Source organism: Papio anubis, chromosome 14, assembly GCF_008728515.1.
Source record: "Papio anubis isolate 15944 chromosome 14, Panubis1.0, whole genome shotgun sequence".
Lineage (NCBI taxonomy): Eukaryota > Metazoa > Chordata > Mammalia > Primates > Cercopithecidae > Papio > Papio anubis.
In genome coordinates this window covers 10,394,964-10,407,329 of record NC_044989.1, presented here as the reverse complement: position 1 = coordinate 10,407,329, position 12,366 = coordinate 10,394,964, and the positions used below count along the sequence as shown (strand labels likewise).

At 44.1% G+C, this 12,366-nt stretch overlaps 1 protein-coding gene across 4 annotated transcripts in view; it reads left to right on the top strand.

Moving 5' to 3' along the window:
- Positions 1-7,776, top strand: part of NOL10 (nucleolar protein 10) — a 116,352-nt gene extending 108,576 nt beyond the window's left edge. For all 4 annotated transcript variants that reach the window (XM_017947280.2, XM_003908272.5, XM_003908274.5 and 1 more), the window contains 2 exons: positions 666-768; positions 6,348-7,776. In XM_017947280.2, coding sequence (XP_017802769.1) covers positions 666-768; positions 6,348-6,467 — 223 coding nt within the window. In that variant the 3' untranslated portion in view covers positions 6,468-7,776. The remainder of the gene's footprint in view (positions 1-665; positions 769-6,347) is intronic.
- Positions 7,777-12,366: the final 4,590 nt, after the last annotated feature.

Below are 12,366 nucleotides of genomic sequence, written 5' to 3'. Positions count from 1 at the left end.
CTGGAGAGATATCAGTGACTAGAGCTGAATCAGGTGGAATTACCCAAAGTGTAATTGCTTTTGTTTTCTCTCAGTGTCATCAGACAGATTCATGTTTCAAGCTGTTCATGCTGTGGGATGATGGCTTGCAGTCTACTGAGTTAAGACTGAGTGAAGGAAAAATAAGAATTATCATAGCTCTTCTCTGTGACTTGACCTGGAGGACTTAATTTGTGCTCATTCCTTTGTAAAAGGTGGACGAGTGGCTAAAATACTCACATACCGAATTTGTGTATTGTTTAAATATATCATTATATCATAAATGCCATTGACCATTATGGTCAATTACAGGCTTCAGAAGTAGATTGCTCTTTGCATTTGGTCTTCAGAAATATGATTGATTTTAGTAAGAAAAGTAGCAGGCATTGAAGTGTTTGATACTGCCACTTAAGATATTAAATTAGTGGGTGTTTTTGCCAGTCATTGTTTTACAGTCTATCTCTGGAATATGAATAATGACTATTTGAGTGCGCCTAATTCTTTCAATTTATTGTGTTAAGTGAATGATATTTTCATTTACATGTGTAAACATTTTTCTTCGCAATCAATTCTAATCAAAACTTGTTTCAAATAGTAAATTAAAACATAATTTTGATTAATGTGGCATTCTTTTAAATTTCCCGTAGCAAAACACTTGAAGATCGTTTGAAAATTGAAGCAAAAAATGGGACGTTGAGTGTATCCGATACCACTGTTGGCAGCAAACAATTGACATTCACATTAAAGAGGGTGAGTTATCTTTTATTGTTATTTTTTAATTCACAAAAGAATAATAGGCTTTCAATAGTATTTTGTGTGTGTGTCCTAAGACCAGCCTTCTCATACCTCTTCCCTATTGAGGAAGCTGTGTTCCCTGTTCTAGCGTTTTCTCTGCAACCAGAGCCCCTGGTGGGCCAAGAGCACAGTGTGTGACTACAGTAGAGCCAGGAGTATCACTGGTGTCCCAAGGGAGACAGGGACTTAGTGGCCCTAGAGTTAGCTCTGTTGGAGATGAACCAGCTATCTTGGTTTCTGGATCGCTCTGTGGCCTGAGGTGTGGCTTATAAAGCAAAAGTCCCATCCTGACCCTCTAAGGATGTAGGGCTACCTCGCATGTATATGGACTTTGAAGAAGAATGGGAATTGGTGAGTTCTGATACCTCGTGACAGTCACCCCCAGCTTGCCCAGATACTATCATTTTAGAAGACAAACTACTCTGCCAGTGGTCATCCTATTCTAAATTGATTTATAAGATCCATCTTTTTAGCCACTGGTAATAATGCCTGTCACACATTATAGGGAGAGTAATCTGCTTAAGTATTTACTGTTAACTGGATCCAGTTGTATTTCTCAAAAAAATTTTTTCTCATTCGTAGTCAGTCCTCTTCAATATAGTCACCAAATAGAATGACAAAGATTTCATCCCTTTTTTTTTCCTAAGCAGTAGTAGGGGGATATAATTCACAGACCATATGCTCCTTCTAAAGTGTACAATTCAATGATTCTTAGTGTATTCACTGAGTTGGGCAACCATCACACTATGTAATTCCAGAACATTTTCATCACCCCAGAAAGAAGCCCTATACCCTTTAGCATTTACCCCCATATTTTCATCCCCCAGCCCCTGGCATCCACTAATCTACTTCCTGTCTCTATAGCTTTGCCTGTTCTGGACATTTCATACAAATGGAATCATTCAATGTGAAGTCTTTCGTAACTGGCTTCTTCACTGAGCATAATGTTTTCAAGGTTTATTCATTCAGTGGTGTAACTTTGCATCGGAATTGCATTTCTTTTTATGGCTGAATAATATACCATTGTATGTATATAACACATTTTGCTATTCATTCTTTTTTAAGGGACACTTGGGTTGTGTTCTTTTGGGGGAAGTGAGTAATAATCTGCTATGAAAATGAATGTGTAAATTTTTTCATGAACATGTGTTTTCATTTATCTTGGGTCTATACCTAGGAGCGGAATTGCTGCGTCATACAGCGTAGCTATTTAACTTTTTAAGAAACCTGTCAGACAGTTTTCCAAAGTGGCTGCACCATTTTACATTCCCACCAAGCAGCATATAAGGGTTGCAGGTTTTCCACATCCACACCAAACCTGTTGCTGTCTGTCATCTTTATTATAGCCATGCTAGTGGGTGTGAGTGGTGTGTTGTTTGATTTGCGGTCCCTAATGACTAATGAGTTGAGCATTTTATCATGTGCTTATTGGTCATTTGTGTATCATCTCTGGAGAACCACCTCATCACATCCTGTACCCATTCCTCTCTGATTTCTCTAAAATTTTCCCAACCTGCATCAGAAGGCTTGCCAAGTAATTTTAAAAACTTCATTATTCTAAGTGCAAAAAGCTTTTCAGTTAATTCTGTTTGCTGAGAGCAAATTTGCCCTCTTACATTTATCACTTATATCAGCCAAATACACATTCAGAGGGACCTCATTGTGCCTCTTCCTAATTCCTTATCAATTTTCTTTATACCTGGAAGCAATCCTTGATTCCCTCTGAAACTCAAATGATGTCAAATGGGGCAGGAGCAGCACAGCCTGGAAGGATCCCAGGTCTGCAGCGTGGCCACCTCAGCTCCTGCAGAGGCCCCTCTGCTGGGTTGAGTGAGTACCTACTTTGCAGTAACCTGAAAATACAAGCCTTTTCCCACTGTTTTCTAAATTGGAAGGAACTGAGTTGAAGATCAGTTTAAAATTTGTAGTAAAATGAAAATAAGATGGCTCTGAAATTATATTTTTGTTTATAAAAAAAAGTATGAAGAATTGCTTAAATTAAGTTATGGCCTCATAACTGAATCAAGCAGAGGCTTTGAAACTGTTTTTGATGAATGTGTCAATTAATGTTTGATGTGTTTGTTTCCTTACTTGATAAACATTTTAATTATTAAATCTCAGTTTTACTTGAGTTCAGGTTTTCAGTAAATTTTACTTATTCAGGCAGTTGTTCATAGAAGTCTCTTTTTATACTGCATGTTTGATACGCTCAGGTAGAATCTTGAGTTTTTCCCATATTTGCATATGTATCTCCTAAAATTTCAGTAAAATTTAAGAGGAAAAATCTATGCTTTAATGTCGTTTAAGATTGTATAGTGGTAAAACTGGGATTCAGTCGCAAATCTAATTTTAAAATTTCTTTTAGTACAATTCCTCATCAAGCCTGAGGCTGTTGCTGATACAAGTGTGTCTGTCTGCACCTGTCCTTCTCCTCCCTCTGTGACAGGAGTGCTGGAGGCTGTGGTGAACTAGTAGGCAAGAGGAGGCAGGAGCACCCGGGAGAAGCGCTAACGGGCCCATAGATCCTCCTGGATCCGCCACATGGCGGCAAGGCCTTCCGATGCAGCCGTGGAAGAGAGGCTAGTCCTAGTCCTTTTTCTGCACTGAAATTTGTCTGCAGAACAATAACCACTGCTTACAAGCTCCTCTCCAAGCTCCTACCTTGGTGGAGAAAGTCTGACAGAGCTTCCCACCATGTGTTCCAGGAGATGTAAATAGTGACCCTGGAAGATTACTTTTGCTATCAGACAGATAAGGGAAAAACCTTGGACTGATGTCCATGTTGAAGACTCATGAAGGTGCCTTAACTTAGAAGCTCCAACACACCTTGTTTATCTGTATTTAGCACATCATTTTCCAAAATTATATGAAGAAACTTTTTTTTCTTTTCCTTTTTTTTTTTTCTTTCTTTCTTTTTTTTGAGACAGAGTCTCGCTCTGTCTCCCAGGCTGGAGTGCAGTGGTGCGATCTCAGCTTGCTGCAAGCTCCACCTCCCGAGTTCACGCCATTCTCCTGCCTCAGCCTCCCAAGTGGCTGGCACTACAGGCCCCCACCACCACACCCAGATAATGTTTTGTATTTTTAGTAAACACGGGGTTTCACCGTGTTAGCCAGGATGGTCTCGATTTCCTGACCTTGTGATCAGCCTGCCTCAGCCTCCCAAAGTGCTGGGATTACAGGCGTGAGCCATCACGTCTGGCCTGAAGAAACCCTTTTTAAATAAATTCTGATTAACATGAAGAAGCGAAATATTGAATAACTGGTATTGGTTCACTTTACCGGGCTCCTGGTGATGTCATCACTCGCTCAGCTAGGGAGTGTTAGAAGGAGTTCTGAGTTTTCCATTAATGCGTGTGTATTGATGCCTGCCCTGTGCTTCATGCTAGGGACAGACATGGCTCTTGCCACCACAGTTCTCAGTCTATGGGAGAGAGAGACAGCGGGTAAAAATTATATACCTCTAATTATGTCATTAGAACTATGGCAAGTGCTTCAAAGGTGAGCAGAGGGCTGTGAGATTGTTTGGTAAAGGACCAAACTTTGCACAGTTTCAGTAAGCACAGGACTGAACTGACATAGTATTTCTATTTTATTTTTAAATCCTCCGGCTGTTGCATGGAGAGTTGCCTTAAGGGGTATTTGAGAGGAAGCAGAGCACAAGGAAGGCAACTCCGTGGTGGCCATGGTTAGGACGGGCAGCAGCCTGGGCTCGGGTGGTACCCTCCAAGACAGAGCACAGTAGAGGAGTTTGGGATAGGATCAGAATACACAGGATAGGATTTACTTTGAAAAGACAGTCGAAGAATGGTAATAATCAGAGAAGGGACTTAAAGAATTATTCAGAAACCCGGTTTAAGAGCTTCTTAGAATAGGAGAAATGCATCTTTTTTTTTTTTTTTTTGACATTACAAATTGCTTTCCTTCCCCACTATTCTCTCACTTTCAACTGCTTAATTTTAGAAGATTGGGTAATATCCACAAGAGGTGAATGTGGAGACTTTCTCCTCAAGGGTAACATACAGATGCATGTTTTGTGTTAGGTGTGTAGAAAATATAGATCCTGGCTGGGCGTGGTGGTGCACGCCTGAAATCCCAGCACTTTGGGAGGCCGAGGTGGGTGGATCACGAGGTCAAGAGATTGAGACCATCCTGGACAACACAGTGAAACCCCATCTCTACTAAAAATATAAAAAATATAGCCGGGCATGGTGGTGGGCGCCTATAGTCCCAGCTACTCGGGAGGCTGAGGCAGAATGGCGTAAACCCGGGAGGCGGGGCTTGCAGTGAGCAGAGATCGCGCCACTGCACTCCAGCCTGGGTGACTGAGGGAGGCTCGGTCTCAAAAAAAAAAAAAAAACTAGCCAGGCGTGGTCACCTGTAGTCCCAGCTACTCTGGAGGCTGAGGCGGGGGAATCGCTTGAATCGGGAGGCGGAGGTTGCAGTGAGCCGAGAGTGTGCCATTGCACTCCAGCCTGGCAACAAAGCAAGACTCCATCTCAAAAAAAGAAAAAGAAAATACAGATCCCAGTGAAGCAGGTTCCCTGGGTGTCCATAAGGCGATGCTTTTCCACTTTATCAACTGAGGCCCCTGACAATGCTTTCTCAGTTTACCATCTGCGCAGTTCCACCACTAAGAATTTTTTTTTTTTTTTTTGAGCTTTACATTCAGGTGTTTGTATTTTCAAAACCATCAAATGTGTTTTTAAAACTGTATAATTCTTACTTTGTTGTGGCTTCTGCATTGATAATCTTCTAAGGATTTCTGCTGAAAGTAGTTAAACCATTTGGTGCTGGGGATGGGGAGGGAGGAGTTCCAGCTCCCATGTGAGCCAATGAGCATTGAGAACAAAAGTGAGCACGTTTCCAGCAGTCAGCCTGAGAGTCCACATGCTTACTGCAGCTGTGAACTTGGGCATCGTCTGCCTCGCTTTCATCAGTGATTAATGAGAGCAGTTTGCTGCTTTTAAGGAAGGAGAGGTGGAGTTTTGGGAAACAGCTAAAAATTCTTGGGAGCAAGTTCTATGAATGAGTGTTTTAATAACGTGCTTTTAGTACATTTAAGAATTTTTTTCTTTTGTTTTTAAAAACAGTGGGAATAAACGAATGGCTCTAGTTTGTAAACAAAGATCTCTAAAAGGAAAGTGGACACTCTGTAAGTGATACCATCTTCAAGGTGGCTCTTTTGTAGGCTCTTTTAAAACAACACAGTGGTCGTGTGAGTGTGTTGGTTGAAAAACCAGTCTCCTACTTTGTAGTAGACTGGTCTATTAGGGCCCTTCTCTTGCCTGGGGTTCAGAATTTCTGCTTTTGCATTGATGGTGAAAGTTGGCCTTGGTCCTGCTGTTTCTGCCAGGGTAGCGTTTGTCAGAGCGGAGTCCAGGCAGCCCCACCATGTCCCCTGGAGCCTGTGGGCAGCGTTTCTCCTGGCAGCAGGTCTGAGATTGGTGGCAGTACTGTTGGCATCCTGACGGTTACCAGAAAAGAGGTATAGGATTTTCTCTGTTTCCCTCTACTCATTTAATTTTCTCTTTTAGTCTGAACAGCAGAAGAAGCAACAGGAGGCTGAGAAACTGCATCGACAAGAAAGGAAGAGACTCCGTCGTTCAGCCGGACACCTGAAGTCAAGACACAAAAGAGGACGGTCGTTTCATTGATTTGGGAAGTGATCCTACCTGTGATTAGGGAGGGGTACGTCTCCCCCAAACTGATCGTCGTTAAGAGTGTTCAACACAGATAAGGGAACACACGTTTTTAAAGTTCCATGTACATTCTTGTACACAGAGGTAAAGATTTGAAAACCTGTGCTTTGTGGATTGGACTGTGAAGCTGGGCCCTGCCGATGGCCACCACATAGCCCAAGGGTGAGCTTGCAAGTCATTGCTCCCTGGAAACATTGTCCTTTCCCCGTGGTTTTAATCATGTGAACCAGGTTGGGGTTTTTTTTAATATTGTGAAATGTACACCATGAAATGAAAGGTTTATCCTGTGCTAGAAACCAAGATTTATCATGCTCTAGGAACTTTGTTCCTACACTGCCTACTGCCATTCATGATTAAACCATCCGGAAATACCATCTCTGTTTTACCTGGTGTCTGTGTATTGCCTGTGTTTGTGTTTATAAGTGTATGTTGATAGGTTTGTTTGGCTTGTTTATGTACTAGTTTGGGATTTGTTTTTAAATAATTTATACCAAGAGAGTATAATCTAATGGCGCAGGTTGAGAGCGTCCCAAATCCAAAAATCTAAAACTGTTTGAGCACTGTATTTATCTTTTCTTGCCCTGCTAGAAAGAACTACCTGAAACTGGGTAATTTATAAGTACAGAAAAAGGTTTAATTGACTCACAGTTCTGCAGGTGGTACAGGAAGCATGGCTACGGAGGCCCCGGGAAGCTTACTATCGTGGCGGAAGGTGAAGCACAAGCAGGCATGTCCTACATGGCTAGAGCTGGGGGAAGAGGGCAAAGGGGGAGATGGTACACACTTTCAAACACCAGATCTCCAAGAACTCACTAGCACAGAATAACAAGGGGAAGGTCCGCCCTCATGATTCAGTCACCTCCCTCCAGGCCCCTCCTCCAGCACCGAAGATTGCAATTTGACATGAGATTTGTGTGGGGACACAGAGCAATACCATATCGAGCACTGATATGACATTGGAGGAAAATGCTCATTAGAGCTTTTCAGGTTTTGGATTTTCAGATTTGGGATACTCGACTAGTGAATATAATACAGATATTCCAAAACACACAAAAAATCCAAAGTCTAAAAGACTTCTGCTCCCAAGCATTTCAGATAAGGGATACCCAATCTGTAATAATGGGAAACAAGCAGTGGAGGCTACTGGTTAATCTTGGCACCAGTTTAATTACAGGTTGTTGTTTTTTTTCCTGTTTCTTACATACAGTCAAACATAAACTTACTGGAGGAAACATGTATAAAAATAAATATACTTTCATTTGAATAGCTTCTTTGAGAAAGACTCCAAGAAATTTTTTTTTAATTAGACAAACGGTGGTGTGCACTTGTAGTCCCAGCTGCTGAGGAGGCTGAGGTAGGTAGCTTGAGCCTGAGAAGTCGAGGCTAGCCTGGGCGACAGATCAAGACCCGGGTCTCAAAAAAAGAAAAAAGAGAACCAACTTTGGTTTCCTTAGTTTTTCCAGAAATGATGTGATTTTGGAGGTGCCTTTATAGATTTTTAAGGGTCTTTAGGTACAACTGAAATAGTAACTCTTTGGACTGTAAATGATACAGCCTAACTTCTAATGTCGTAAGCCGAGAGGCAGAATGCATTAATTGACATAACCATGCTTGGGACATGGAACTGGCCTCAGGAACACCTAGATCCAGGGCTCCACGTTCAGTCAGCTAGCACATGCATACTCTGTCTCTGTTTCCCTCTTTCTCTCTCCTTCCCCTACTCCCGCCTTCCTCCTGCTGTCTCACCGTTATTCCTTCTCTCTTCAGGCCTCCCCTGTTCTTTTCCCAATATGTTTCCCTTCCCCTGCCTCTGCTGTCTGTGCCGCTTCTGCTTCTGTGCAGATTGGCTTGTTCCCAAGGCAGGGAACAGTTCGGCCGTGTGTCCACTTCTGTGGTCGGAGAAATGAGGTCTGTTTCCAGAAAAAAGGTGTGTGGAGGGTGGGGTGTGTGTGTGTTCTTGTTCCTGGGGCAGCCAGCCCCATTCGTGCTGTGGTGCCAGGGAGTCCTCCAGCGGGTCCAACCGCTGGACCAGTGCTGTCCTTCCTCAGCTTCTTTCCCCCTAAACTCTTGCTCAGTGTCCACCTTTTCTCAAAGGAAGGGGCTGCAGCTTCCTGTTGCCTTCTCTTCTGTTTCCACGCTACCTCCCTTAGGGATGGGGGGTTTTACAAATTTAGAGAGGGACACTTTGCTGGCTGGACTGTCCCCAGGGGTTGGGTGTTTATGCCCTTGGCCTGTTTCCTGAGGTCAGGCTCTGTCACATCTACTCCTGGCTTTCCGAGGCCTCTCTTTTCCTTCCTTCTTGGAGGGCCTCCTAGTTCTGTGGGGAGCCAGTATTCCGCAGGGCCAGATTCCACAGGCAGCACTGCTCTGTTCAGCCAGTGCTCTCAGCACACCAGGAGATCAGGCCATCAGGGTAGGGTAGGAGGGCCAGGATCACTTCCGGGACCTGGGAGGCTGGCAGTGTAGTAGAAAGAGCTTGGATTTGGAACCACCCTGACACAGGGTCGAATTCCAGGTCTGTTGCCTACTAGTTCTGTGTCTTTTGACTGTTCCCTTAATCTCTGTGAATCTTATTTCCTCCTGTAGATCAGTCTAATACTTAGTTTTTATTAGGGTTATATTAGTTGCAGCAACTGGCACTGTGCAAGGCTCATGAGGAACTGACAAAGCTTTTTGACCATTGAGGGTTTTCAAGAGCAGGGGAGCTGCCTCCACTTTTGCTCTGGAGAGTTGCTGAAGGGCGGGCGGAGGGACTGCTGAGTCTGAGGGACACAGAAGGAGCGTCCGCTGACGACGGCTGCATGGGCGCTCCTCCTAGGCCCCACCCGTCCCTCTTGTTGCCCGAGTTTTCCTACCGCTTCAGCCATTAACACAGGCCTGCCTCTTCAGGGCTGGTTCCCAAAGTGCCTGCTCTAATCCTTCATGTCTTTGAAGTTTCCTGTTTTCAAGTTTTATGCAGCTTTCATACTCTGCTCCATAATTTTTCCGTGTGTGTGATATACTGCTCACTGGCGCTAGGAAATGGCTGTTTCCCGTGGGTCTCCGTCCCAGGCACGTGCAGCTGGGGGTATTTGTGAGCCAGCGCGAGAAGCATTTCCTCGCAGACGGGGCTCTGAGGGCATGGCTTTTCATCAGGACTGAGCTGGGGGGTCCTGGGCTGCCATTTCTCCCCTTCCCCTGCTCCAGATCCCCTCAGCCTCCAACACCCCAGACCTAAGGCCCACGTTTGTTTGTTTTTTCCAAGTTGTGCTCAGCAGTTAGGCTAGTGGTGGCTTTGGAGAGAGGGGAACGTGGCTGGAACACAGTGGGGGTCCTGGTTGGTCCTGTTCCCTCACCCGGTGGTGGCTTTTCCCACGGGTGCACTTTGACCACTCCTGGGCTGCTCACGACTCATCTCTCTCTGTGCTTGTTATCCTTGAACAGAAAGTTTCATTGAAAAAGAATTGCTCGTGTTAGCCAGGATGGTCTCGATCTCCTGACCTCGTGATCCGCCCCCCTCGGCCTCCCAAAGGCTGGGATTACATGATGAATCCCCCGTCTCTACTAAAAATTAGCTGGGCGTGGTGACGGGCAGCAGTAGTCCCAGCTACCCAGGAGGCTGAGGCAGGAGAATGGCGTGAACCTGGGAGGCGGAGCTTGCAGTGAGCTGAGATCGCGCCACCGCACTCCAGCCTGGGCGACAGAGCAAGACTCTGTCTCAAAAACAAAAAAAGAAAAAGAAAAAGAATTGCTTTATCAAAGGGACATGTTTCGTGGCTCCTCACAAAACTATTTCCATAGATAACTCATAACACTGTAAGGTTGTTTTTCAGATATTTTTCTGTTCTATAGACAGTGATAGACACATCTGTTTCAATAGTGCAAATGGGATCACACTACATATACTGTTCCTGAACTTGATTTTTTTATAACTGACAATATATGAGAGAGATTTTCTCAGTTCTATACATATTAATATGTAGGGTGATCTACCTCATTCTTTTGTGTAGAGTATTTCATTACATGGCTGATGCATAATTTGTTTAACTCCCTGTCTACGTATGGTTCAACCTAAAAATCTAAAGAAATAACCTTTTAAAATCTTTTTTCAAAAAGGTTTACATTCAAGGGGACACATGTGCTTGTTTGTGAGGTGGGCATATTGCACACTGTGGGGAGTGGGCTTCTAATGCACCCGTTACCCAAATAGTGGACACTGCATCCAGTAGGCAGGTCCTCAACCCTCACCACCCTCCCAGCCTTTGGAGTTCCCTGTGTCTGTTTTATCCTTTTTTTTTTTTTTTTTTTTTTTTTTTTTTGTGAGACAGAGTCTCGTTCTGTCGCCCAGGCTGGGGTGCGGTGGCGCAGTCTCAGCTCACTACAACCTCAGCCTCCCGGGTTCAAGTGATTCTCCTGCCTCAGCCTCCTGAGTGGCAGGGACTACAGGCACCTACGACCACACCCGGCTAATTTTTGTATTTTTAATAAAGACGAGGTTTCACTCTGTTGACCAGACTGGTCTCAAACTGTTGACCTCAGGCGATCCACCTGCCTCAGCCTCCAAAAGTTCTGGGACTACAGGTATGAGCCACCACACCCGGCCGGTTATTTCCATCTCTATGACCACATGTACCCATGAAAATCATTTCTGTAGTAAGTATAACCCAAGTTATTTTTTAAATGAATGTAGTAACTTTGCAAAACATTTGTATGTAGTAAAAAACAATGGAAATGTCATTTCAGTTACCATTTTCTTTCTTTTTCTTCACTATATGGGGCTTGATAGTTTTAACTCCAAGCAGTTAGAATAGAGTGTTAGCATCTTTTTTATTCATCATTTATCAGAAGAGCAGAAACAAATACTTTATAACATTTTTGTTATAAAGTAGCAAAAACAATCTTCATAACATTCTTTTAAGTACCATTTATGGTACAACGATTGAAATTATTCAAGTTCCTAGGACATGTCTATGGATTTCCCATCTCTTGTGAATAACGCCCTCAGTTATTCTTCAGCTACAGGAGAGGGTGGACTGCACGGGGCTGCGGCAGAAGCAGGAGACCACTTGGGAAGCGCCATAGCGCCCTGGGTGGGTGATGGGGCTGGCGCGGGGGTAACAAGGGTAGGGCCCCAATAGGTTTTGCAGGTAGGATTGACAGGATGTGGAGGAGAGGAGTCAGGCATGGCTCTGACATAGTTGGCCTTAGCAATGGCAAAGATGGAGCTGTCCTTGCCTGGTGCCACAAAAACCACAGCAGAAATAAGTTTGGGGGTGAGGAGGTAATGAGGAATTCTGTTTTGACCAGAATTAGCTTGTTTTATTATGTATGTATTATTTATTTGGGGACAGGGTCTCGCTCTGTTGCCCAGGCTGGTGTGCAGTGGCGTGATCACGGCTCATTGCCGCCTCAACCTCCGGGACTCAAGTGATCCTCCCCCTTCAGCCTCTCAAAGTGCTGGGATTACAGACATGAGCCATTTTACTATTTATTTATTTATTTATTTATTTATTTATTTATTTATTTATTTTAAGAGGGGCTTGCTATGTTGCTCAGACTGGTCTTGAACTCCTGGCCCCAAATGCTCCTCCCACCTCAGTCTCTCGAGTAGCTGGGATTGCAGACTTATTTTAGATTGAATGCATATCATTTTTCTCCTCTTTTTGAAACACCCGGTGGTTCATGTTCTCACTCAGAGTAACAGTCCACGTCCCCACAGCAGTCCGCAAGGCACCATGTGGCCCAGCTGGCCTGTCCAGCGCTCTCCCCTCCGCCCACTTGTCCTCTGCATGCTGGCCTCCCCGTCATTTCTAGAACACTCCAGGCATTCTCTTAAGCCAAGGCCTCCGCAGTTGTGATTCCCTCTGCATGGAAT